Genomic DNA, 27614 nt, shown 5'->3' on the forward strand with positions numbered 1-27614 from the left:
CATTATCTTGAATCATTAAAAAAGTTGTTTTTAGATGTATTGGGAAATCAAAAGTCTTTCTGTGGTCTCAGTGTGCTCAGCTGAAGATGTTCTTTGAGATACAGCCATTCATTGGGGTTATTAGTAAGGGTTTCCCTGATACCCACACAGAGTGTGTACTACCTGAGAGCCAGTATGTGACATGCATCCCCCGTTCCATCAGTCAAGCGTTTGTTAGGTTCCCTCGCTTATAGAAGTGTTTCATCTCTCTCTTACTTCTCTTTGCTATTTCACCATTTCTCAATTTCCCCGCTTTGGTTTCTCACAAACAGCCGTACATATCAAGTTTGCGTGTGCGTGATGCATGTGCAGAGTTTTATGTGAACAAATCTGCAGATGAGTTATAGATAGAGTTCACACGTTGAACGTAGCTGGCATAGGGCTCCACTTCCTCCACATCCTCCATCTAAAAAAGTGCAGAGAAGTGTCATTAACAAAGCTTAATGATGTGCAGTAAAATCACAATGAATAAAAACTGCCGATTTAAAGAAAGATAACCTACTGGTGGAGATTTGGATGAGGACGGGTCGGACTGCTGGCATTGCCTGGCAAAAAGTGCACAATTACTCAAACCAGCTCAGTGATCTGATGGAAACATTTGGAAGTAGTTATTGTAATTAATCTTTTAAGAAATTATAACACTTACCACAACGGTCTTAGTTTCTTTAGTGCAATAAATAAAAATCCTGCCAAAAGCAGGGTGATAACCACCACAATGAGGAAGCACAGCCAAGGAACATTACCTACAGAGAGAAAGGGAAGAATAAATACATGTCAATAATCTGCTGGAGGTCAGCACATAACATCTATTTGAAAAGTTATTGGTAACACTGCATTTAATTACTTTATAAAATGTAAATGTATTGTTCTTGTGTTATCCACTCTGCCAAACTCTGACCTTTTCTGTGCTCTTGTCTCCCAACCGTTTTTTCCCCTTCCCAGCAGGGGTGCCTGACAAGACAGCGCAGGCCTTCTGTGTCCGTTCCCTCAGGGAGCACCAGACGACTTTCTACTGTAAAAAATCCATTTGATTCACGTGTCTCCTCAGACGATGAGTTCTCTGCGCGATTCCAGCTGATGTTGGCAGCAGGTTTTCCTCTTTCAGCTTTGCAAAATGCCACTGTCTCGTTGCCGTTAGGCTCCACCCACATTGACAAGTTGGGGGAAACTGAGCCACGGGAGACAAAACCGTAGAAATGAGACTGAGCTGTATTAAAAGTAAGGTTCCTCTTAATCACAAGAGATATTTAACCATGCAGACAAAGTAATTCTAATTTCTTGCCTACGGTTTACTCATTACACTATATCAGTATATCTTAGATGAAGTATAATTTTACTTCCAGAGAAAAAAATTGTCAGTAAGGTCCAGCCCAGCCATCAGGGGAGGTCAAAGTTAGCAGATGAGCCAAGGCAAAGGTCTATGATTGACCAAGTAAAACTTCTCACCTATCGATTAAAGAGGAGGCATTATGCGTTATATTATGTGAACGCCAGGTTTCACACAGTTTTCTTCTACACACTACACACAAAGAAGAAAGGTTTCTTAAAGGGACAGAGCTGACAGAGTCGTTTCAGGCAGAGGCTGTATGAGGGCCTGCACAGCGCACCAGCGTGAGAAAAATGAGGATTCTTTTTTTAACTGTAGATTAAGCTAAGCTACTCCACAGGTATCACAGAGTGAAGTATGAAGCTTCAAATTAGCATAATAATGAACAAAGAGAACAAGAAAATTAAAAGTGTCAAAGTTCAACAAAGTAGGTAGAAGAAGCAGCCCCAGATATGACAGACAGAGCCTAATCTGTCAAAGTTGTGGAGCTGGGCAAACTATAAAATAATACTTTAACTAGCTTAAACATCAAGTAGCTTCAGCACATTCACCTAAACCTCCACTAAGGAGTTTGTAACTGGTTATGAAACAGTGTCAATTTATTACTGATGCCTCTATATTACCTACAAATGCAAAACAGTTAATCAGCAAAAAGACGGGACATTCACCAGGTTGGATCCAGACAAAACGATTTAGTGCACATGTCAAACGCAGCACGTGTATGAACCGGACATTATCAGCAAAGAAGTAAGACATATGACTTTCTTCACAGGGGCTGCCAAAATCAAGGCATAATATACTGTAACGGCCCTAATGGCTGCTTTAGCTAAATTAGAAAAAATGGGGCTAAGTTTGGCCTAAAGTGAGCAAGAAGATATGATGTCGTGATGTCAACCTATAACAGAAACTGAGTCAAGTATCCCTGTGCAAAGGGGACTGCTGCGGGGGAGGCAAGCATCGTGTAGATAATAATATTCATCCCATTCACACAAACACTTACAAAGGCACAGCAGATGGGTTGTTGCCCTTAACGGTAATTTCTTCTAAAATTGTTTGACTGTATTCTTCTCTAATCACTCACTCATTTGAGGACATTTTTCTCTCCCCGTTTGTGTTCTAAGGTAAAAGAATGACTAATTCTACAAAAAAAAAAAAGACGCTTCACACTTTAAGAGTTATATGAACACAAAACAAAGCATTTCCTCCAATGAGAAAAATCCTACCTGTTGTAATAACTTTGATGAGAACATTTTTCGCTCCTCCTGTGTAAGGCGACTCGCACTTGTAGATCCCCTCGTCAGCGTGTGAGAAATTTGGGATGTGCAGGTATGGCTGAAAGTTGGATGTGTTTTGAAGTGACTTCCCATCCTCGCAGCTGTCCCTACTTTGGCCTTTGTCGTCTAATGATATCCTACAGTCTTTAAATGTTATATTCCAGATAACATAAATGGTCTCTTTCCATGTCTTATTGCCGCATGTCAGGTTAACATCATTTCCATTGTTGAAATATAAAATTCTGCTTTCTGAAAAGAAGAACATAAAATTAATGAAGATAAATTAAATAGCATGTAAAATATATAGAACTTCAGACTTCACACAAAAAAGGTAAGTCCAATATTTTTCCCATGAGGAAACCCTTCTTCCGAATTAAAAATTGCCCTCAGTTTAAAATTCCAAATAAACCATCAAAAACTTCTAAAGAGTTACAGCTTCAAACGAGCCTTACTTTTCTATGTAAGCCAACATCTGATATATATTGATTATTTTGACAGGGGAAATCCGTTTACCATAAACTTTAGGAGGAGGAGAGGTGATGGAGTTCACAGTGCTTTGATTAGTCCCTGAGAAAGATGGAGGTGGATGTTAGGAAAAAGTTAGTAAAATCAGGGTTTTTCAAACAGCAAAGCAAAAATCATTGTGGTGTATCTGTTATTTGCATTAGTTAGTTAGTCAGTGAGTAAGTTAAGTTGTGAAACCGTGCCATTACAACTGGTCTGACATGACCAAATGCAGCAGGGCTAGTACACAGACATTTCACAGACAGTTCTGGCAGGAGCTGCACTTTTTTCTGAAAGTTTTCGGGAAAAAAAAAAATCAGCATTCACGCACTAAAATTCACTACGCTGACTGTTACGGGGGTCTCCGATTTGTTTACTTCAGACAGGTGTAAACAGAGCCCTGTGCTTAAAGTGGGCTAGCGAAACCACAGCATGTCACCTTCAGCGTTCAGAAACCCCACAGTGGAGAAAAGCTGCTTGCTCAGATCAAAAAACACGATTTCCACTGCAGTTGAAAGTGTCGACGTATTCATTTAGAAACTATGGGGCAGCCTTTTCATATAACTGTTATGGAACATTTTCCCTCGGTGTCAGCTTCTGCTTACCCCACCTCCACGAACGTTTCTTTCCACTGTGTGCAATGTGAGTCAAAGTGAATTCAACAGAAATATCAGAGTTTACTACTCGAACAGTTATTACCAACATGTCACAGAACACACAGGAATTAACTGGCTCCTTTTGATATGTGAATCATACAGCTAACCTTGTATAAAGCACCACACATGTCGGATTTGTACAATATAAGTATGACTCAAGTTTCAATATATGAAGACGAGGTTTTTCTCCTTCGAAAACTGCTTGTATCTAAAAGTTGAATCCCACCAAGGCATTAAAAAAGTACTAAAATCACCTGTAACTAAAATGTGTTAAAGTTCAAACCTTGATCGTCGCTCCATGCTCCGGACAACAAGAGGAAAACTGCAGCATAGATCCACATCGTGGCCCTTGTCTCCTGTTGCCTTCAGGTTTCTTTGTAAACTGATCACCGCCGTCCTCTCACATCAGTAAGAACAACATGAACTGGATCTTCAGTCCTGACCACTGTCACACACTGACATCAAACTGGTTTTGCTTTAGCTATCATGTCACTTACACTAGTAGATCTCAGGATTTACGCACAGCAGGTCCTCTTCCACATCCAGACAAAACTGACAACCCATCACACCTATCATGATACAGTAATGTAAAGAAGACGAGATGAACAAATCCCTCCCCTTCTTCTCTCTCCCCTATCCAAACCGCTTTCCACTTGAACATCTGCCTCCTTCTTCCACAGGATGACGTCTGATAAGTCAAGACGCCAGTTTCCTTTTGTTAGTCACATGATTTCCCTCTAACAAAGGCAGCGCTAAAAACTAGACAACATCAAAACAAGTAGACACATTCACAGGATGTCACATTATTTATAAACTCCAACTTGGCCTTGTATGTCAGAAAGCCTCGCTAAGGATCAAAAATTACATTCTTTTGGTGAACCTAAGACTGATTTGTTGGTTCTGTTTTGACATTTTGGAGGCTGTAGTTTGTAACAGAACCCTGTCTTACTATGACACAATAAAATACACCAAACTCAAATATTTATAACCATACCAAACTCCAATCTAACCCTACAGTTGAACCAAAATCCTGCTAAAACAGTCACTAAGCGTATGATCATAGATTGCAGTGGAAATGTTGAGTAATGCTGAGTCAGTGTAATTTAAAAAAAAAAGATGTTTGGGTGTAGCGCTTACACAATGCTGAGTTCTTGAGATGTGCCATAACTGAAGTGTTAATGTGGGTGCAGACATTATTACCGTCTCCGGCCCTGCTTGCAAAGCCCTGCAGCTGACAACTCATTTCATGGTTATCGCATCTTTGTGGTCACATTGAACAGGCTCGATGTGGAGTTTGAGGTTTCTGAAATAGTTAACACTCGCAATGAGACATCTTGATATCAACTGGCCTATATAGCGATTGTTCAACTGCCTGACAAAAACTTTTCCTTTTGTTGTGTACTCTCAGTCTGACTGTGCATGCAACAGAAAAACTGTTAAACTGAAAAATCTTCAAGTTGAATGCTCATACAAATCTTCCCAGACCTTGCCTGACTCATAAAAGCACATCCTCATAAATTCAGCATGTCCTTAGGATTTTAAAACCAGTACCACTATTGTGAGGAAGTAATTTTTGCAGAAATACAGTATTTATGCAGTCAAAGGGCAGTTCTCTTTTTTCTTGTATCTAATATTAGACAGTGTTTATTTGACATATAGGCAGACGAAGTTCAGCTGACTGTGAGCTGGCGAGCTGACACACTTATCACTAAAAACAAGCTTTTCCAGAGTTGCAAAATCTCCCAGATGTGAAGTAATGTTGCTCAGCTGTGTTCCTCAAATCCAAAAAGGTAAAGAGGAAAAATACAATGTAAAAGTTGACTTTAAGAAGGAGAAAAATAGTCTCTGTGCCACAGTTTGTGCAAATGTGTGGGCTATGTGTGCACTGTTTCCCTTAGATAACACCAACTTCCTGTTGATGTCAAAATTTGCCATTTTTATGACCCAAACTATTTGCTCTAAAGTGTTTAGAAAAAATGAGATATCGGGAGTGAAACAATGACAATGCCACAATGAATTTGTGAGGCAAAAAATTGTCATCTGCGTTATGTACCAAATTGAGCAATGACTTCAAGCACTCCTCGGGCATAAGGGACATCTGAACATTTGTGAAAACAAAGTTCAAATACATGTTATGATACAATTCAACCCAATACCCTAATGGAAACTTAGAAAAGTAAGTTTACGTTTAGAGCATTAGTTAGAGCACAAGTTAGAGTATTAGTTTTGAAAGCACATTACCTCGGAATAGATGTTGAAATTTACCCAAAAACCGTAAATTCACTCATTTGAAACGATTAATGAACGTGTTGCCATGTTTCTACCGCAGTCTATGGTTTCCACTATTTTATTTGCCGTTAGCGGCGCGTGCGACCACATTGTTGGCACAGTGATTGGCACGGTTTGGGTGAAAGAATAAAGTTGTATTGTCTTCTCCCCTTTGTTTGTGCAATAAATGGCTTGTACCTTTGACTTTTTCGTCAACGAAACATTTGTTTAATTATGTACTTGCCCCTTATTTGTAGAGTTCCATGCTCCAAACGCCAGTCGCCAACTTTCTATGGAGGGAAATTCCCTCAGGGAATGAAGTGACGGAATAACCCCGCCCACTTGTTCGTCAGTTTACCGTCTCCATGGTTACTTTGTAACACAGGCAGGGGTCTTTTATAGCTCTGCCTGCTAGGGTGTTTTGTCGAGGGAAATCACGGTTTAAAGCTGAAGTGGGAAAATGAGCGTATCTGTCACTCGCACAGTTCCTAAGAAAAATGATGCTAATAAAGTTGTGATGCGGCAACGAGTTTATGACCACCTGTATGGTAAGTAAACTTTATCAAACGGCAGCTTACGTGAGCTAACAATTCAATACTTGCTAGCTAACTGTTATTGTTAGTTAATTTAGGTTATTTTAACTGAACTACTTTGCCACAGATCCAGTTTACACAGTGTCATCGGAGGCTGACCATGCCAGGTCCAGCCTCAAGGCCTTCGCCTCTAAGGACATAGTAAGTTGTGTCCGTATTTGTCCTACAGCTGTATATTGTATGTGTTGCTAACATTAAAGATACTGTAGGTTATATCATTACATAACAAATAATCACCTTAAGCCCTAGCAAGTTTTTAAGCAAAAACGAGTTATTTTACCATAGCCTAACTGACTTGGTGTAAGTACAAAGTTAAAGACAATGGCCATTGTGGCCCTTATTACTCATACACACAAGACATAATGGATATACTGTGTTGCTAATACCAGATGTTTACAAAGTGCTTTGGCAGACAAAGTAAAAACAGGAACTCAGGAAGATAACAGAATAATTGGTCAGCAGCCAGGTCAAATAGAGAAGTAGAAAAATTCAACAAAAGGCAAGAACACCATGACAACGGATAAGGTCAACAACAATAAATGCAAATAAAAACAATAAAAGCGATAAGACAGGTAGACCTAGGAAAGGCACTTAAAACAATAAAGCAATACAAAAAGATAAATAAAAGGAATAAAAGATTATTATTAAGATTATTTGAAGACAACATAACATCAGAGGAAATAAAACAGATACAAGGTTTGGAACAGTAAGAATAATTAAATATAGATAAACAAGTAAATAAATAAAAGCCTCGACTTTGGAACGACCAGAATGAGCCCACCTGAGGATAGTCAGGTGGGGGATAGTCTTTGTTGCTTATCACTTCTGAGAATGCCTATGTATTTGTTAAAAATGAGAAGGTGTTGTCTTCAGTTGTTTCAGCTATAAAGTAAATCCATGCAGAACAGTACCATTATATATCCAGAAGTGTAAACCTGTTTTCAAAGATGACAAAATCATGACGCATGACCATGACCAGTATTATTTTGGTCATGTTTTGTTGACCTTTGTACAGAGGAACAACTAAAAAAAGAAAACATGTGAAATACATTTGTTTGAATTGTTTCTTTCTACCTTTATCAGAGGATAGTGCCCAAGTACCGGTCTATGTTCAGTAACCTATCCCACCACCCCCGTTATACTGTTCAACTGGACTCTGCAGACCCAGTACCACCCTCTATTGATCGTCGCTGGCGAGGCCACACAGAACAGCACAAGGAAGCACTGCAGCAGCTGGCTGGGTAACACAAACAGACCATTTTTATGATCAGCAGCTGTTACAGATTTCTATTAATTAAAGGTTCACTCTGTTACTTATGACTTATTAACTGTGTCCCTTGATATATTAATCAGTTTTTGGCTGTGATTACCTTCACAGGGTTATTCCAGATGCTAAGTCATGGCTGAAGAGGGAGGAGTGCCATGTGACCGGAGCAGATCGCTGGAGATATTTTAAACGGTTTGATTAACCAGCTCACACTCTCACACTGTGACAATGTTGGAATACAATCTGACAAACTTCACTGTGAAGCAGTTACCTTTGCCTGACAATATGACATGATTTTTTATTAAATACTGACAGTCTCTGACCTGGTGTTCCATTCCGTTTCCTTTAGCCCTCTGATTCCCTTTGCACAGCAACTTCCCTCAGATGTGATTTTTGCTTTGCCGAAGTAAGTTCAACAGGTTCCTCGTGTTAATTTCCCTCACATTTCTGCTGTGCGTCTTTGCTGGTAGATGGTACCTTTTTGCCTCCTCAGAGAAAACTTTGAATCTACCAGTGGGAAGAATGCTGAGCAACAGCCCACCCACTTCACTGTGGGGGTCCAGACCGACTACAGGGAGAGTGAAGCACAGACGGACCCCTACAGCCCTGAGTTTGTGGTTCAACCTGGTACAACTCCCTCAGAGCTACTACAACTGGCAGCTTTGACTTGGGGTACATGAACAATCATTACAATCGTTTAACTTGATGTATCATTACCTTCTTAAAACCATACATCTCCACTCTCCTCACTGGCGCTTTCAGCTGAATAGTCTACCTGTACCTCTTTTTGCTTACCAATGCATACTCTTACCTCAACTCTCTGATGACTCCCCACAGGTCATGGTTTGCCTGCCGGCCTGGCGGAAGTGGAAATGATACAGCGGGCACGTGACAAACGAGCTTGGGAGGCCTCCCTCCCTCCGTTGGATGACCTTGGTCAGCTGGACAAAAGGAGACGTATGATGGAAGAGATGGAGGCCAAAGAGTGGGCTTTCAGAGAAGGAGAAATCAGGAAGTGAGTGGTGCTCTCTTACTGGAAACTACATTGATACAACTACAATATAGATACAAATACATTTGTAGTAGCGTGCATTACGACTTGAGCCCTTTTGTGGTATAAGCTTGTTTCTGCTGCCCCCAAGTAGAAAAGGTGGGTAAACTTCCTGAATCTACCCCTCAGTGTTCCTGCTATCCTTGCCACACAAAACCTGCCATCGCAGTCTGTTTTCTTTGATGTGTCTGCCAGGTTGCAGGAGGCCCGTCTTGCTGTGCTGAAGGACCTTTGGAGGCGGCGTGATGAGACCCAGAAAAGAGTCACGAGCAAGAGACTGGACCAGATATATTCTAAGCACATTGAAGACAAGGAGACTAAGCTACACAAGATTCACAATGACCACCTCAGGTGTAAGACAGTCGCTGCCTCTGCTCTCAGATAATATTCAGATGACTATAAACCTTCTAATCTGTCTCTTCTATTTTATTGCTGTTTTGTCTGTAGCACTGAGAAAGCTCGAAGCCAAGAGGAGAAATATGGAAGGGAGGCAAGAGCTACATGGCATTGTCAAAAATGATTCAGGTTCTCAGAAATACTCCTCTCTGACACCCAGGGACACCCGAAACAATGAGTTAAAAAGCTACTACTTGGACACATATGACGGTCAGGATTTAAATGCTTTTAGACAAATATAATGGAGCATGTAATTCTGTAATAGCACCGTTTATTAGTAAAGTAACTTTTCTGCAATCATAGGCTTGGAAGAGCTAGAGGCAGGACTCTCCGATGTCCTCAAGCCACAAGTAATAGGAAATCAAATCAAAACCACCAAGGAGGTGATCAAGCCCCCTGAGAGCAGAGCAGTCGAACTGATGAAGAAATACAAGGTAAAGCGAAAGAAATGTGTTCATAAAGAATGCAACTTAAGTTCTAGATACACATGGATTCCCACATTGTGTGTCCACAGGCACTGAGGGAGGAGAACAGGCAAGCGAAGAAGTCCTTGCGCTTTCTTGTCAAGAAGGAGAAGCCTGTGCCTCGTCCTGCCACTCCCAGAGTGGAGGAGCCACCTGAGGTCAGCTAATGTCTGTAAATGAAATGGCACTGAACCTTTGTCATTTATTTGACATGCTTCTTTAAAATTTATTTATTTATCCTGATCAGGGAGATGAGGAGATCGAGCTTGCAGTCATCCACTTGCAGAAACTACTGAGAGGAAGAAGTGTCCAATATGAGGTCTGAGCATGCACGTGTGTGTTTTCCTTTTATGTCTGCCTGCATCTACAGTGGTGAATTAACCTTTCTTTCTGTCCCTGTGCATTGTTGTGAAGATGTTTAAGGGCAAAGAGAACCACCTTGAACTCATCCAGGAACTGAGGACTGTCCACGCCCTGCAGACAGAGGAGCAGGAGTTACAGAAAGCCGACAAAGAGCTGACACTGACCCAGAAAAAACAGAGAGACAAACTTAGACACAAGGTAAAACACACAGCCACACTCTCGTACCTAATTTGACAAGTTCCCAAAAATGATCGGTCTCTCTCTCTTTCCCTAGGCGTCTCAAGAGGTGGCGTCTCATGCCGGAGCTGTAGGTGCAGAGCTCGAACACCTCTTTGACACCTTGTCCAAGGATTTGATTCACCTCCAGGAGGAGCGTAGGATCCATGCCTTCACACTGCTGGCTGAGAGAGACCGACGCCTGCGAGAGGCCGAGGAGAGTGGGAGGAGGCAGGTGGAGGAGCGCAGACGCAGAGAAGAGGATGAGATCTTCAGACAAGTGCGTACATTTACACATTTTTAGCAATGAGTGTGCAAAGGAGATAGTAATAAGGACAATATGTATATGGTGCATAATTTAAAGCTGAGCGTGTGTGTGTCTCAGGTAGTGCAGGTACACCAGGAAACTTTGGACTTGTATTTGGAGGACATCATCTTAGAGACCTTGGAGCAGACAGCTGACCAGCAGGCCAGAGAGGAGATCCGCAGGACAGCAAAGGAGGTCAACGACATCGCTTATGCCATGGAGGAAAGGTAATAGATACCTCAGCATGCCCGCTAATGCTTCTTAAAATTAAACTCAAGCACAAGGATAATAAACAAATCTTTGGTGTGTGTGAGTAGCCTGAACAACCTTCAGTCGGAGGAGATCGTGTCAGAGTTGGTGTACAGCTTCCTCATCCCAGAGGTGGAGAAGATCACTGTCAGACGCAAAGGTTTGGGAGACTTTCCTTTATCTTCTACAATGAACACATGAAATGCCTCTAAATAAAGACTAAATATCTGCATATACAAAGTAAAGGAAGATGCTTTGCTCACTGATCTAACTTGCTTTCCCTCTCCTAGTGCACCAGAGGCAGCACAGACACATGCAGGCAGCTCGGAGGATCGTTCAGGGGACTGCAGAACATTCTGGATTCCTTCCTAGTGTTCGGGGGGCCACACAGCTGACCTGTCCCTCTGAAAGAGCCTCAAGCCAAGTCTTTGAGGAGATGATCTGCCGAGCAGGGGACAGAAGTGAAGCACCACAATCAAACTAAGTAAAGAGGAACTACGAATATAGAAAAGATACAGTCTTATGTCTACAAATACTCTCATATTATTTAAGAATAACACTCATTTTAATGGGGTTATGGGTTGATTTCAGGCTTTTGATTATTACTACTTTTGTCTAGAATATTCCCACCCTCTCTGGCAGGCTGTATTTTAATCTGAAGGGGGTTTGTTGCATGTCGATTTTAAGGTTAACATTTAAACTGGATCTTAAAGTGTATGTTTTGCTGTTGGTTTTTAACATTAAAACCTAATTTCCCACAAACCACAGCCTCATATTTATTTTTGGGGGGTTTGTTTTTAATAGCGTTTGGACAATACTCCCAGGTGTCTTCCTGTCACCCCCACCCTCGGCCAGTCAAACAGACTGCAGCCAGAAACGCTTGTAGCAACGATCCAACATCAAACAATGCGTACAGCAGGATGACTATTCAGGGAAACAAAATCCACTGGGATTAACCGCTACGTGCTGAGACATTGGGACCTTTGAATCAACAAGTCAGTGATTTGAATGATCTCGATCACTGTTTGATTCAAACTCAACCTTAGACCAGGTAAAAGAAAAGTAGGTCCTCGGTAGGTTGACAGAAAGTGTAAGTTAAGGTGCGTTGCTCAAAACAAATTGGTTTTTACAAGCGATAAGATTACTTTTGGCCATACTTGTACCTACTTTAACAGTTTAATAATTATTGATTAACAGTTCAATGATTACACAATCCCTTGCACTGTTGCTACCTATGACCCGTGGTCAGCTTAATTTAAATGTCTGAAACAAAAGAACACAGCAGTCTGATGTCATCATCTGATGCATTTCCAGATTTCCTAGTTGTTTTTTTGCTGGCCTTTGCATTGCTGTGACAAACACACATGCGGTTAATACTTAACCCTAAGTGTGTCTCCACACATGTAATGGGTTTCCAACTGCTCCTGTTCAAATTTCACCACGCTGCAAAATCTGGGTCAGCAGGAAGAAGAGTACGCTCTCGTGCAGGCTGTGTCTCCGTTCCCTTCAGGTAGCAGCAGATCCTCAGCAGTTCATCCGAGGTCTTGCTAATCAATATTTAATAATTGTATTAATATTTAAACCTAGAAAACCAGCGAAACATAGAAATGTATATTCAAAAGCTCTCGGGTTCAGGTTTGGATTTCTGTTCTTTTTTGATCCATCAGATCGTCCAGGTGTGCAGCAACATGTTACTGACGACGCTAAAATCCTGGATTGACTGTACGAGAACAGGACCAGAAAAACAGTAAATGAAATAACAAGTTTAGTATTAATTTCTCTGTGAAAGGGCCGTAACTGCAAAGACAATCTCAATCTGCTCCTCAGACTGAAGCGTGTGAAAGTGCCTCAAACGTCATTAACAGCATAACAAGACGAACACTGCCTCACTGTGGTCACACTGCAACAGAAGATAACACTGTGATTAAAAGACTGATCTGTTGGTGCGGTAGCAAAGATCTGTGCTGGTATGTAGGAAACTTAAGACAGAATGATCCTAACACTTGACCTGTCAGTTAAAAAGTAGGCGCTAAAAGTTACTGTAGGTCGGCCGAGGGAAATTTAGGTCGGTAAATCCACTGCTATTGTCCTGATGAAAATTTGTTCAGATGCTAAGTCCTGATTTTAAAAATATCTAGTAAACTTCTCGGATGATTGCCATTACATTTTGTATAGATTTTCATGTCACTGTTAGGATATTGTAGTAACTTTGCAGTAGGCTACCCAACTTTTCATCATGTGCCATCATTAAAACATTTTCAGCTGCATGTTAGCACGCTGTTATTAGGATTTAACTCAAAGTATAGACACACAGAGCTGCTAGCATAGCATGCACCACACGTTATAAATGTATTCTTAAGATTAAACCATATTTAGTTCATAGTTACAATCTCAAATTTTTCAATTCCGTGCTGTTGAGCGCGACTGCACTAGTATTGAGAACAAACTACTTAATTTAACCAGACGTCTACGGCTGGCTCCCTCTGTCATGGCTCTTAATTTTCCTCACTTTAGTTTGTAGACTGTTTGCCTTCATCTGAGCGTTGAATGTGTTTCTTTTTCTTTGGATTTTCACTTATTTTTGAAGTTGTATCTGTAGTCATCGATCTTTTGTTTGTTTGTTCAGCCATTATAGATTACATTTCCTCGCAGTCCGTAATAATATGATAAACTGCAAATGCAAAGGCTTTCATCAGTGGGCCATAGGCTCAATCACCATTGTGTTACCTCATTCGGTGATAGATAGTGACTTAACAGACATTTATTTACATGATAAAGTTCGTGATTGTATCTTTAAGATCAAAATACGACTGTTTAAGCTAGAAACATTTTGCTTAGTTTTCACCTATGCAAAGAGACACCAGCACACTCACTAAAAAAGACTGAACGGACAAAGAGTTTGATCATTTCCAGGCTATCCTACTCTTTATTTAATGCAAATTACAGTACCAGGGAACTATTCCTCAGAGCACGCAGAGGGAATATTTACAGAGGTGCACATTTAGCATACCTTCACAGAACTAAACAAAAAACAAACAAAAAAAACAAAATGAAAAAAAATTCAGTCACAAACAGAGGCATTCAAGTAGTAGTACTGTTATACAGGATGTTTTTGTAGTATTTTCTATGATTTTTCTTTTATTTAACCCCAGGTAAACCCAGTTAGCATATATATGCTAGTATAAGGTATTATACTAGCATAAATACTTGTTTGCCTTCTTTTTTGGTAACTTTGTGGTGTTTTTATTGAACTGGAGTCAGGGGTAGGGTGAGGTGGTCAAACTGTCTGGTGGTAGCAACACGTTCATGAATGCAAAATTACAGCAAGCAGGAGACGGGAGAGAGGCTACATGACTCGACCCCCTTTAGGTGCTACTGAAGTCCCCCTGATTATTCAGACAGGGAGGAGGACGAGCAAGAGGACAGAGAGACAACAAAATATCCAGAGAGAGAAGAAGAGACACGGAGCTGCCTCTGAGGATGGCTCATCACGACTACATCTGAGTTTGGCTTTGGTAACAGAACCAACACTGTGAGTAATACAGAAACTGTATATGAGGCCTTTTAAACCCCCTGCTGCCATCCACAACACTTCCCCCTACCCCCCCTCCTCTACCCACTTCATGCCCCGGAGTCTGTGCCAGGACTGTGGTGTTTACATGTTTGTGCGTGCACACGTGTGTCCAAGATAAAACATCTCAAATGAACACTTCAGTTAAGGAGAAGATCCTTACAATTAACAACGTCTGTATATTACATTAAGTGTGCAATGAAAAGGGGAAAGAGGCGTGTGTGCATGTGTGTTGCAGGATAGCAGGACATTCAACAGCACCAAAGGGAGAGTCACAATTTCAGGGTGGGGGAAGGAGGGTGGGTGTTAATGGCAGAGGGGCGGGGGAAGGTGAGGGAGGGAAACAAGGCGAAGGTGTATGAAAGCAAAGGCACTCCAAACTATAGTTACACTATACATGACTAGTTCTTGTTACAATAATACAGCTGTCATCTACTGTACTGTACAGGTAAGATTGAACATATGGCTGGATAAAGCTGATCATCATCATCATCATCTACAATATCCATGAACAACATCAGTTTTCCCCTGATTTTGTCTTTTTTTTAATTGTTTTTCTTCCCCTACCCTTTGTCATCTTTGTTTTTGCTCATAAACAGTACATGGGTCTGCATATATACATACCTTGAACACAACATGGAAAAAAAATAAACATAACAACATAAAAAAAACAACATACAAGTCAGAATTTTGGTGAGGAGCATTTATACTGTATATACAAATTCAGCTTTTTTCTTCTTTTTTTTTTTTTTTTTTTTAAACGTAGTGAGTATTCTCTGTAAATAAGACGCTTCGACAGACTGTACCGAGTGGCTCTATGTGCGGCAGGTGGAGGAGAAAAGGACGCTAGGGCTAACACTTCAGTCAGTGGTCACAACAAAGTGAGTAGAGAGAGTCAGCGGCGAGACGAAGAACGCCGGCGGATCTCGAGGAAGTCGACGAAAGAAAAAAGTGTAAGAAAAATCTTCACGGAGACGGAGAGAGAGAGAGAGAGATGCGGGAGGATGTTTGTCTAGACGCTGCACCGTCACAGAGACACTGTTACAGACAGAGTCAGTACAAAGACAGGGAATAGAGCAATGCCCTAAATCCATCTACAGCCTTAATACAGACAACACAGGAGAACAGGGAAGTGAGTGCTGGAATCTAACCACACTCCAGCGAAAAGAAACATAACACCACCTTTTCTACATCTATTGTCTTTAGGCAGCAGCAAATATTGCCGCTGCTCTGCCAGATATGAGCTCACCATAAATGATTTCTGAACCATTGTAGTTAATATACATATATCTATATATACTTTTTATACATAAGGAAAAGTAATATATAAACTGTGTATGTATGCATGTTTGTTTTGTATTGTATGTATATATTATACAAGCACACAGGACCAGATACATGTCACATCCATCGCACAGGGCAATCCAACAGAAACATCTGCCCGGGAGTACAAAACTAAACTTTAAAACAAGGTCGAGTAAAACAGCTGCTAACCATTTAAAAACAACCCCAGGCAAAGAAAAATAAACAACCTGTCCAAACGTTACCCCCCCAGAGGGTGGGACTGCTTCTTCTTTCCACATACATCAGGGTCATCATGCATCCGTGTGTGTGTGCGTGTGTGTTTATGAGTGTGTATGTGTGTATACCCGTGCGTGAGCCTCATGCCTTGTCTGCGGAAGTGGAGGTGAGAGGGCGGGGGAGACCCCCGGGTGATCCTAACCATACTCAGGCCATGCACTACAGGAGGAACCAAAGGGTGGAGGGAGGGGAAAGGGGGGGGCTGGCCAGGGGACGCGGGGGTCAGAGGTCAAAGGATGAGGCCGCAGAAAAATGGAGGAGGACAAAGGGAGAGAGGGCCGAGGGGAACAGCTTAGGACTTTTTCTACAGATTGTCCTCTTACAAACATTAGCAGGCTAGCATTGTGTATACATGTACAGTGTACTTTAATCAATAGTACAGTCGACAACACCTCTGGCCCTGCGCTTTGCCTCCCCGTGAAAAGGGCACGGAGAGATGGAGTAGAGTTCAAACAGCTGGATGAAGGGGGCCAGTCGGGGGTAAAAGAGGCAGATCGGGGGGAGGGGGTGCTTGGTTTGTGGTTGTGGGGGGCTGTTGGCTAGCTGTTGAACCCGGACTGCGTCAGCATCACTCCGCTGCTGTCAGGGAGGAGAGCGGGGCAGAGCGGGGCAGCGCTGAGCGGAGCGTGGCTCACCCCCTGGCCGGGGCAATGGAGAGGCCATGGGCTTGGGGCTGAGACCGGGGCGGGTGTGTGTGTTGTCTGCGGGCTCAAGAGGTGGAGTTGGAGGCCGAGGCAGAGGCGGTGGTGGTGCTGGGACCTCGCTCTGTGCTGCTGCCATCTATTGGGAGATTGTTAGATAAGAGATTAAGAGAGAGAGAGAGAGAAAGAGAGAGATGAGTTCAAGTCTGGTTCTTTCAGAAACTCCCTTCGGAGCATCCTCAAAGATGAATGGCGAAATAAAGGCTGGAAAAGTGATTGAATGACTCATCCTGAGCTGCTGCTATGAGTCCAAGCTTATAAACAAGACGTCTAACACCAAACTAAAGCTACAGTGACCACCAGTCACAGGTTGTACACAGCAGCTCCCAGGTGTAAATGTGTGTAACTGAGGCATTATGTCATACTCGTCAGGTTAATTGGTGACTCTGAATTGGTGTAGGTGTGAGCGTAAAAGATGTCTGTCTCTATGTATCAGCCCTGTGAATGACTGGCAATAGGCTCCAGCCCCCCGTGACCCTGAACACGATAAGCGGTATAGATAATGGATGGATGGATGGATGGATGGAAACTTAAGACCTACTTTTCTTTTACCTGGTTTGAGGCATACAGTTCATTTTAGTGCCCTCTATGCTTCAGTCTGAGGTAAATGTATAATAACTTAAGCATGAATTTAAATCTACGGAGGTATGAAATGAATATATTGACTATTTAAGCTTAACACACTTTTTCAAGACAGCAGCAAGTCACCACCAGTTAGTCTCTAACCTGTGGTGGCAGAGGCGTTGGTTGGGGTGGAGGCGGCGGCCTGGCTGCGGGCGTGGGCAGGGATGAGTATGGAGGCCAAAGAGGGATTACTGGATAACTCTGCAGGACAAAAGGGCAAATTAGCAGGTGTTTTTTTTGTTACCAGGTTACCTGCAACATTTTTCCAGAGATAATATGCACTGAATGTGACACTTAAATTCCCTTCACGTATGTATATTTGGAGACAGTTGTACAAACAGCTTGTGGATTTGCCCATTCTACATTCCTACAACACCCAGCGTGCATTGCGCCCCTCCCTCTGAAAGGAATGGAGTGAAATACTACCGTTTTGCTGCAGGCAATTGCTCAGAGTGGCACAGAATCTGTAATATGACGAGAATATACCGGTGGATCGTCTAAAAAATCTTTGTGTCAGCAGTCTACATTTCAAACCTGACGATTTTGAACGAGACATGACAACAGAGGCGGGCGTCCTAGTATGAGGAAGTGTAGTTTAGCGAGTTCCCTGGCCTCAGCCAGATGACGCGTTTAATGTAGTCTGGCGGAGGTTTTCCAGGGCCCATTGGAGAAGCAGATAGCGTCCTCCAAAGGCACAGAGCACACCTACCATAATGGTATTAGCTCCCCATAATAGCATGATAGGACTGAGGTTGAAAATCGGCGAACTGGCCCTTTAAGGCAACTGGCGTTTCACATTTAAAGATTAACACTTAAATGTGGACACAATAGAATCTAGTTAAGATAAGGTCCAGTCCATTGCTGAACAAGTTACTGAAGCTAAATGTAGTCAGGGAGGGGCTTACGTACCCTGGGTGGTGAAATTGAAGAGAGAGGGCTTCTCTCTCCCGTTGGGGAGTTTGACGTTGGGGTCGCGCAGCTCATCGAAGAAGGAGTGAGCGCAGGCCTCTAGAGGGGTGAGGCGGGCCGTTGGCGTGTACTCCAGCAGGCGAGAGCACAGGGCGATGGCCTCCGGAGGCGTGCGCGGCCGGAACACCTGAAAACCAATCAAGATAGGGGTTAACACAGGAAGTCTGAAGTAAGTGGCAATATTTCAATGTTGTTAACACACACACACACACACACAAAATGAATGAATGTCCTCAAAGGTATCTTCAGTGATTATTATGAAACCTACTGTGCTGAGTGGTTTAGTGTGTATGTAGGGTTACTGATCAATGTGTGAATGTGTTTGAGTGCTGCAGTAGTGAGCGGTAGTATTGACTGAACGCAGTTGCATTGAGGGACCACAGCAGGGCGCCTGAGAGGCGGACAGTAGGACCTGCTGCTGCCTTCTGATTGGTTGACTCTGTTACCCAATGAAAGAGCAATGAGTGGGACTGCTGAGAGGAAGCCAGGAAGAGAGAGAATATCCCTTCACCACATTTCTAACCTGACTTATTTTCACAGTGTGACAATGTGAGAGCATGCAAGGTAGAATGTGATGCTATCTCTGCATTTCAATAGCAGCTTAAAAACAAAGCAGCCATATTGCATGGGTAAACACTTGCTTCAAATGCTTCCCATGCAGATAAAGTTGTAAGATTGTGTGTCAGTCGTTATTCACTAGTTCTGTAGAGCTCAGAGCAGACGCAGGGCTCTTAAGGCCTCGTGCAGCTCTGTCAGTGGGATGTGATGAGGCTGAATGACTGTGGAGCAGCATGCAGGTATGGTGCAAACACAAGCATGGACACAACAGATGCTATAGAGGTGGATCTTAGAAAAGTAAAAGGGCTCTTGTACCTGTTGACTCACCTTAGTCCAAGGATGTGCCTTGATCTGGGGGAACTTGAACTCGGTATAGTTTGGGTTCATCTCGCGGATCTGCTCTCGGGTCGGGGTGCCGAGAACCTGGAGAGAGGACAGGACAGACGGGACGCAACATTAGGGTCTTTGAATCGTATTTCTATTCACTTTCGTAGATGTTTTTTCTTTCTTGGACACTCCGTGGTTCCCCCCCAGTGATCACCTTGATAATTTCAACCAACTGATCCACGCCGCTGTCACCGGGGAAGATTGGTTGTCCTAGCAACAGCTCTGCCAGCACACAGCCGGCTGACCACACATCTAAAGGAAGTGACAGATTACCAAATGAGCTTCAAAGACACAGTCTGCACATGCATCAAATAATACACAACATCGGATAATATTTTCACAATAAAATAAATCATGATTAACATATAATTATGTGCTGGGGTGAAGCTGGAGTGGGCCCTACCTATGCTGGAGGTGTAGTCGGTCGCACCAAAGATGAGCTCAGGAGCTCGATAGTAGCGAGAGCAGATGTAGGACACATTGGGCTCTCCACGGACCAGCTGCTTAGCACTGCAAATACACAGGATAGTCATCAACGCCGTGCTCTGGTGCAATTTGACCAAAGGAAGGAAAATATGAACCCAAAGAAAAAGATTTACACAGATGAGAATTAAGTTAAAAACAAAACGACCATCCACTGTTATAACTTGAATTTTGTTACTGTTTTAATTCATTGCACAAATTGTCTTTCAAAGTCTCTTTCTGAGAGTTAGGCTGAATCCATGTGTACTGTGATGTGTTTACTGTCATCATATGAAGTCTGCTAGGGCACAACTCAGCATGGCTATTTAAGCTGCTAACAGAAAAGCCTTAAGACTACAATACTAAAATGCATTTGATGACCTCTACAGACCATATTTCTACATACAGTATAACTGTGTTATGATGTTGTTGAATCTAGTTTGTGTTATGTCTCTACTGCAATGACTTGTGGGTAATCAAATCAGGGAAGTCCAGTAAAGTGTGGCCCGACAGGCAGACTCTGAAAGTCTGCATAAAGGTTGCTTTTGGCCACTTGTCGACAGGATGTCGCTAAATTTAGCCAACAGTCAAGATTTTACGGTGGTTAGGTCTTTATTGCATCTATTACTCATTCAGTCTGTGTATCACAGTCAGCACTGACAAATTTGGAACGATGTTCGAGCGTTGCTTGGACGAAGACGGGTGGAATTTGTAGCTGATATGACAAGGAGTCACAGAAGTTAGCGATGGAGCATAGCATCGTGCTGAAAAGGGGGCAGAGATTATCGTGTTGACACGAGTTTTGTGTTCCCATCAATGTCGATCGGAGCCAAGGCGCAAATTACTCGGGTCTACCGCAGAGTCATTTGACCTGGGTCTGAATGCCGATTGTAACCTTTCACACTGAGCAAAAAAGCCAGGTGTTAGCGGGTGTTAGCGAGTTTTCTGACCAGTGGGAAAGCGGCTTCACTTGACTGTAACCTGTGTGAGTCTACAAGATCTGTGAAGTTCAAACATTGGACTCAGCCTTAGGTGAGAAGATCAATACCACTCTCATGTCAGTAGACTAAATATGAAGCCACAGCCAGCTGCCTATTAGTTTGGCTTAACACAAAGACTGGAGTCAGAAGGAGACAGCTAGCCTGGCTCTGAACAAAGGTGAACAAATTCACCTTTGGGACCTCTGAAGCTCACTAATTAAAATGTTTTATCTTGCTTGTTTATTTTACGTACAAAAGACCCAAGTGTAAAAGTATCATGATGAGCTGTTGCAGGTGTTATATCACACTTTATCTTGCCTGGGTATGACTTTTTGAAGTTGTCAGTATGAAGTTGCTTACTTGTTTATTGATGAGCTTTAGAAGTGCTGATAGGCAGATGTTTTACGGTTAGCTTAGCAGCTGCTGGCAGTAGCTTCATATCCCCAGCAAAGAAGTGAATAACCTAATTTCATTAACAATCTGTCAAACTGTCCTTTACATGCAGGGAAAAACCAGACCACTGCTGTCACACCTTGATTAAACAAGGTTACTGCTTCTCACCTGCCAAAGTCGCAGAGCTTGAGCACAGCGGTCTCTGGATCCAGCAGCAGGTTCTGGGGCTTGATGTCCCGATGACAGATCCCAAACGAATGGATGTATGCCAGGCTCCTGAACAGCTGGTACATGTACAACTACAGAGAGAAAGACACGGAGGTTACGACTCTGCAAACAGCACGCTAAGATTTCATCACAGGGTTGAAGTATAGAAACAACCGCTCTCAGTCAAGTACAGAACAATTAATCAACAAGGTTTAGACGTCTTTGTCTCACGCAGCCTCTTCAAACTCCTGAACGTGTAAACATGAAGATAAAGTGAATCATCTGTCTGCAAAAGCAAAACCCGACCCTCCCCTCAGATTCAATCCTAAAGGTGTCACCATTTACCTCTTTTAAACATATATAGTGTTAACTAAATCATCATATAATTTACATTTAATATAATTATACTTTGAGGCATCTCCATTAAGAACATCATGTTTTTGTCGATGAAAAAAGAAGTTACATCTTTCTGTACATATGCGGAGCCAACATTTCCTGTGCTAATGAATATTTATATTGTTTCCTGTAGTTATAAAAGCAACTGTAGGTTTTTTTTCCCGCTCTATAAAGACTGACTCACTGTAGGTGTTTTTTCAGTTATTTCACTATGTCAGACAATTTTCTAAACTTAGGGAGGCTGGCAATTAGTTTTTTTCTGCCTTTGAAATTCTTCCCACGTTTATCTCATTTGTGTGTCACAGCCAGAGGAAAAGGAAGAAGTAACAACTGATCTGAGCCCAAAGCATTCAAACAGAACAGACCAGGTCTAAAACAGCGTGAAACAGATAATCACATTAAAGGCAGTGATGGGTTGTTGAACAAATTATGATGTTGTGGCATTTTTTGTTTGAGATTTTTTTTGCAATAAAGCAAGAATAATCCTTATTGTTTAATTGTTTTTTAACTATGATCTATAATAATAGCAGAATTTAACACACCCTCATTTACCCAGATTAATGCATTAGCCTGAACGAGTCGAGGTTCAGGTAAACTGTCTCAGTGAGATAAACATATGGACGGCTATAGTCCTTGATGTGGCAGCCCCGGGTTCGACTCCCACCCTCGGCCCTTTGCCGCGTGTCATCCCTCATTCTCTCTTCCCCTGTTTCCAACACTATCCACTGTCCTCTCTATCAATAAAGGCATAAAAGGCCCAAAAAATTATCTTTTAAAAAAAACAAAAAACATTACAATATGTGTGACAAATTTATGGATGCTTTAGGTGTTTGTACATATACAGGGCATATACATATATAGCTATCTGTCCTGAGAGGATCCTAAAACAATCCTTTGTCTTATATTGGAGATACATGTTGTGTGGGAGTTTTATTTAATACCTTTACCTTTTTATTAATAATGGCTACAAAAACACACACAGATGTATATACCTTGACATAAACCATGGGCAGAGTCTGCTTGGCTCGGCTGTAGTGTCTGGCCACTCTGTAAACCGTCTCAGGAACGTAGTCCAGAACCAGATTCAAATAAACTTCATCTTTCTGTAGGAGAGAGAAGAAAACAGAGGTCACACATGCGCATTTATGAGTAGAAAATCCCTGTAATTGCCAACAATAAAATTACCAGTGAATAAATGAACTAAAAATCACATTCATGGTCTACACATGCAGACACTCCTGCTGCCAAATAGGTCAATTTATTCTGGAGAATATTTCCTCTCCGCTCCCTCCTTAGCTGTGATACTTCCCCTGATGAAAGAAGCAGTTTGTGAGCTGAGGTAACCAGTGTTTCTTTTCTGGAGTCTAACTGGTGGTCCATTGTACAGGACCCTTCCCCCTGAGGGACAGGAAACACACAAGCATGCGTCATAACGGCCCGTACTCCAACAGTGGCCGCAGACAATGATATCATTTCCTCATTTCCTGGTTGGACGCGGCCGGGGTTGAAGGGCGGGCCTGTGCACGTTCTGCTCTGGAGCACACTGACCCTGAAAGGATGCCGTGACGAGGCTTCTCCACCCAATTATTCTAGGACTTCCTCTCTCCTTTGATTCTGACCAGGGTGAGCCCAGACTGAGTCATAGGGTGTTTCTCATTAATCCATTGTTTGAGGGTAATGAGTGAATCCCACTCACAGCTCCTACTGAGATGAACCTTTTTTTATTGCATCTAAAAATATTAACAGAGGAACTTAGTCACTACCTGTTCATGGATTAACAGCTAGCCTGTCCATCCCTGGTGGTTTGTTAAGAGGAGCAGCCAGACCTTCAAGAGACACACTACAGCCTGCTTGGGACTTGTCGAGACTTGTTCTAGCAGCAACAGGCTGAATTTATGGATATCTGCATCTTATTAAATCTGTCTTATTATTTTAAGTCTTATTAAATTAGGACTTTTTTCTCTTTCTAAAAAGGCTCACTTATCTCCTGATACAGCTGGGTACTGTAGCTTTCAATGTAATTTGTAAGGGACTATTTTCAGCAGAGGACTAATACACATTTGGTGAGTTAGTGTACATTTACAGCTTTAGGACACTGTACACAGAATTCGCCATAATCTTATGGCGGCCATTTTTCTCTGGGATGGGAAGTTAAAATGTAGTTACAATGTTGTCTTGCTGTATTCCACGATTGATAATTCTCTTAATGTGGGGAATCTGACAAATCATTTACCGCTTCACTGCTTCTTGTTTAATCAGCAACTGAAAAGACGATAAACAGTGAAACAGAGAGGGCCAGGCCATGTTTCAAGCTCAAACAACATGTTAGATAACACTGAGTCCACACAGCTAGGTCACAGCAGCTAACGTTAGCATTCAACCAATTCCAAGCTAGAGTTATTTTTGTGTCTTGATTGTGCATCAAACAGAATAGGTTTAAAAGAAAAACTGTCAACACTGCAATCAAAGAAATGTTTAATTGCAAATAAATCAAATTTGTGATTAAAAATGTATTAATGCAAATCCAAAAGTTTTGTTTGAGTTTCCAAAAGTTTTGTTTGAGTTTCCAAATGTTTTGTTTGAGAATCCAAGACGTGTCTTACATCTTTCAGCCTTGGTGCCGCCCACGAGATTCAGCTCAACCTGAAGCAAAACTTTTGGATTTTCAAACAAAACTTTTGGATTTTCAAAAGAAATCTTTTGGATTTTCAAACAAAACTTTTGCATTTTCAAAACAACACTTTTGCATTTTCAAAACACAACTTTTGGATTCTATAAGGAAACTTCTGGATTTTCAAAACAATAATAATATATATATATATATATATATATATATATATATATATAATATATATAATGAAACATTTTTTTATTGCAGTGTCGACAGTTTTGCTCTCAAATTTTTTTTTTAATTGCAATGTGTAAAGTTTTGCTTTCAAACTAATTATGTCTTTATTATGCGATAAAACAGAAAGTTAAGTCCATAGTTCATTAGATAGCTCAGATTACTGTTCCTGACTTTCACATTATTTTTTTCAGTTGCTGATCAATCTGTAAGCAATGAAATGCTTAGTATTTTTCAGATTTTCTATGTCTATATGACTTGCAACCTGGAACATGGCTGTAACACATTATTTCAGCATTTAGGCTTCCCACCCGAGTGTGACGAGCAGAAAGAGGCTGCTGTATTATATGTTGTATTGACCCAAAATTCCTCGTAGTGATCATACTGACAAAAGAGCAACCACTGCAACAATGTGACTCACTGCTGTTTTTCTATACCAAATTGGAGGATTTATGCAAAGAGGAACAAGTCAGGATTTGGATAGGCAGAATCTCATTCTATTGCTGGTTAAAGCTGTGAAGATAGCAACCCATTTTCTGTCTCCACATGGTAGCCAGGAGGTATTAATGAGCTTTGAGTCACAGTGGAAAATAAAGAACAGATCTGTAACATAATGTGGCCACGAAATGTTTGGGATGCTATCACCAGAGAGCTAAGGACATGAGCACCCACTTGTGCCCTGTGTAATAGTGTCGCTGACCAGTGTCCAGCCATTAAACACACACTGTGAGACACACTGCCTTGGGGCGGTGTGGAAGGGCCTCCAACTTCAATTGATTAAATTATTCTCTCCCTCTGACAGAGCGTCCATATCCCTTTGCCTCCTCTCTCCCATCTGTTCGCAGTGTTAACACTCCACCCAACGTGACGGAGCTGCTGGCCTCCTGCAGGTCTGCAAAGCTCCATGAGTGAATGAGCTCGTCCTGTGAAGAGCTCCCAGACAGACTGTGTTACACTTCTTTCAGCTCAATGCCCAATTTGTACTGATTTCCCTCTCCCTCTCACACCCACACAATTAGACACATATATGGCGACTGGGCGAAACAGGTGCAGATATCATGAGTGGTTAGAAGCATTTCCCAAACAGCTCTCCGGCGTGGATCGCTTCGTTTACACACTCATTGGTCACCGGCACCCTTCCCCCCTCACTCGTTCCCCGTGTTCCTTTCTGCTGTAGCCGTGTGTGTGTGTGTACCCATTCTTTCTCCCATCGCAGACTCCCATTGATAACATTTGTGACGACTAAAGGACCCGCTCCACCTCCTGCTACCGCCACCAAAGCTATATTTAGCCTAGCAACAGCGATGACTCACTTCCTGCCTCACTACAAAGCCACTTCCTTGGCTTGTTCCCAGATGGTTAGCCAGGCGGGGATGTGATTGGCTCCTCGCTCACTCCTGGCTAAATAATTCAGCCCCCAATTTGCTGAGGAAACCGCTTGCACCTGAACAACTGGTTCAGCTATTTATCAACAGCAATCACGGTGCGAAGCCGTCCAGAAGAAGCGGATAGATGGAATCTGTGCAGCAGTCTGTGTACACATGTAAAGCTTATATGAACATGTGGGCTTTGGCTTCCTGTGTGTCTTTTCCAGTACGGCACATAATGAGTGATTATGACTCAGCACTTGACATACTGCATATGGAAATCCACATGATTACAGACATTTGCAGAACAGTCCAAGTAAACGAATCTGTTAAATCAAGGAGCACAGACGGAGACGGAGCTATAAACTCTTGTGAGTTTCTCACTGTTTCATGGCAAACCTGGAGCTGTACCGACCACACACCAGAGCCAGCTCATCACCAGGGGCAAAGCTGTTTAACCGCAGTCAGACTATTAACAGCTGTATAAAAAGTATGCGTGTGTTGGGCTGGGGTTGCTTAAGTAGAAAAAGAAGCCACAAAAGAGCTACATTAGGATGGTGAAGGGCAGACTCATCTGCTTGGGCCCACCAAATCACACGTACTCTCTAGCTGTGTCCCAATCCAGGGGCTGCAGCCTTCGAAGGACGCGGTCTACAGAGGATGCGCCGTTCATAGCCTGGTTAGAGTTAAAGCCAACTGAAATGAGCTGTTCTGGTCTGCAGAGGGTTTCCTGTTTGTGTCACCAGCGGTCACCCAACGCCGTTCCTGTCGCCTAGCAACAGGTAGCTAGCGGGCTAACTAGCTAGCACAACTAACGTAACTTAAATTATCTTTAAAATGATGAGTTTAAAATGAGTCGGCCTTTTTGTTTGAATTGGCGCGCAATGCATCTCGGGACGCGTTGGGCCGCGAAGGATGCACCCGATGGATCCTCCGTGGTTGGGAAAAGGAGGACGCATTTGTCGGCCGCATCAGAAGGAGCCTTTGAATTGGGACGGCCTTTCGACGCGCCGCTGTGACGCAACCGGCCTTTCAATACACCCTTCGAAGGATGCAGCTCTTGGAGTGAAACATAGCCTCTGTAAACTGTTCGAACTCAGTCGTCTTCAAGTGACCTACTATAATAATATGTACCAACTAACAGGGTGTTAGAGGCCTTATAATGCAGTTTATATTTAAATTGATTATGGTAAGTCTGGTATGTTATCCAGCCTCACTATGAGATTTCAGTAGATCAAGAATGAAAACATAAAAATGTGTCAGATCTGCTATAAAGGTGACAAAAACTTGACTGAAAAGAAAACAGCTCCGGCTTTCTGCTCTGAATGTTGAACTACCAAGCGTGCAAAGCCCCAAGTACTAAGGGATGTGTCTAATTAGTTGCACTTACTGTAATTTGATTAAATGCAGATTATAATAGGCTCTAAGTCTTGCAGCTGTAGGGTGCAATACACACGTTAGTGGGTTAGGTGTTATTACAAAATCTGATCACACAAAGGAAACCTGGAATCAGGCAGTTTTATTCCAGCATAGAAGGACTTGTTTTGTGAAGTGTAAAGTTTATAAAGCGTTTGTGTCTTTGTGTCAGTGGATGTGATT

The 27614-nt window shown here is 42.3% G+C and overlaps 3 protein-coding genes across 8 annotated transcripts in view; 1 reads left to right on the top strand and 2 right to left on the bottom strand.

Moving 5' to 3' along the window:
- LOC138592738 (cell surface glycoprotein CD200 receptor 1-A) lies at nucleotides 1–4440 on the bottom strand. Of its 2 annotated transcripts, XM_069663607.1 has the most exons (7): nucleotides 4084–4440; nucleotides 3154–3207; nucleotides 2590–2889; nucleotides 938–1207; nucleotides 686–782; nucleotides 542–584; nucleotides 1–445 (listed from the first exon to the last, which is right to left on the bottom strand). In XM_069663607.1, the coding sequence occupies exons 1-7, from the start codon at nucleotides 4139–4141 to the stop codon at nucleotides 356–358; spliced, it is 912 nt and encodes a 303-aa protein (XP_069519708.1). In that variant the 5' UTR covers nucleotides 4142–4440; the 3' UTR covers nucleotides 1–355. The 2 variants fall into 2 exon arrangements, with proteins under 2 accessions (XP_069519708.1, XP_069519709.1); XM_069663608.1 differs by lacking the exon at nucleotides 3154–3207.
- Nucleotides 4441–6528: 2088 nt separating this feature from the next.
- cfap91 (cilia and flagella associated protein 91) lies at nucleotides 6529–11628 on the top strand. Its single transcript, XM_069663629.1, has 17 exons — nucleotides 6529–6616; nucleotides 6729–6802; nucleotides 7745–7902; nucleotides 8040–8120; nucleotides 8278–8334; nucleotides 8422–8600; nucleotides 8766–8943; nucleotides 9175–9332; nucleotides 9427–9585; nucleotides 9679–9809; nucleotides 9890–9997; nucleotides 10087–10158; nucleotides 10254–10400; nucleotides 10477–10698; nucleotides 10804–10952; nucleotides 11043–11134; nucleotides 11265–11628. The coding sequence occupies exons 1-17, from the start codon at nucleotides 6529–6531 to the stop codon at nucleotides 11456–11458; spliced, it is 2247 nt and encodes a 748-aa protein (XP_069519730.1). The 3' UTR covers nucleotides 11459–11628.
- A 2244-nt stretch (nucleotides 11629–13872) lies between these two features.
- Nucleotides 13873–27614, bottom strand: part of gsk3ba (glycogen synthase kinase 3 beta, genome duplicate a) — a 35554-nt gene continuing 21812 nt past the window's right edge. For 2 of the 5 annotated variants that reach the window (XM_069662778.1, XM_069662782.1), the window contains exons 4-11: nucleotides 22796–22906; nucleotides 21369–21499; nucleotides 19769–19875; nucleotides 19520–19617; nucleotides 19294–19401; nucleotides 18361–18547; nucleotides 17554–17652; nucleotides 13873–16906 (exon numbers count right to left, since the gene is read on the bottom strand). In XM_069662778.1, the coding sequence (XP_069518879.1) occupies nucleotides 16836–16906; nucleotides 17554–17652; nucleotides 18361–18547; nucleotides 19294–19401; nucleotides 19520–19617; nucleotides 19769–19875; nucleotides 21369–21499; nucleotides 22796–22906 (912 nt within the window). In that variant the 3' untranslated portion in view covers nucleotides 13873–16835. Of the gene's footprint in view, nucleotides 16907–17511; nucleotides 17653–18360; nucleotides 18548–19293; nucleotides 19402–19519; nucleotides 19618–19768; nucleotides 19876–21368; nucleotides 21500–22795; nucleotides 22907–27614 lie in introns of all 5 variants that reach the window. The other 3 variants (XM_069662779.1, XM_069662781.1, XM_069662780.1) reach the window with 3 other exon arrangements.

This window comes from Semicossyphus pulcher, unplaced genomic scaffold, assembly GCF_022749685.1.
Source record: "Semicossyphus pulcher isolate SPU_LCO1_2020_fin unplaced genomic scaffold, fSemPul1.0.p SCAF_15, whole genome shotgun sequence".
Classification (NCBI taxonomy): Eukaryota; Metazoa; Chordata; class Actinopteri; order Labriformes; family Labridae; genus Semicossyphus; species Semicossyphus pulcher.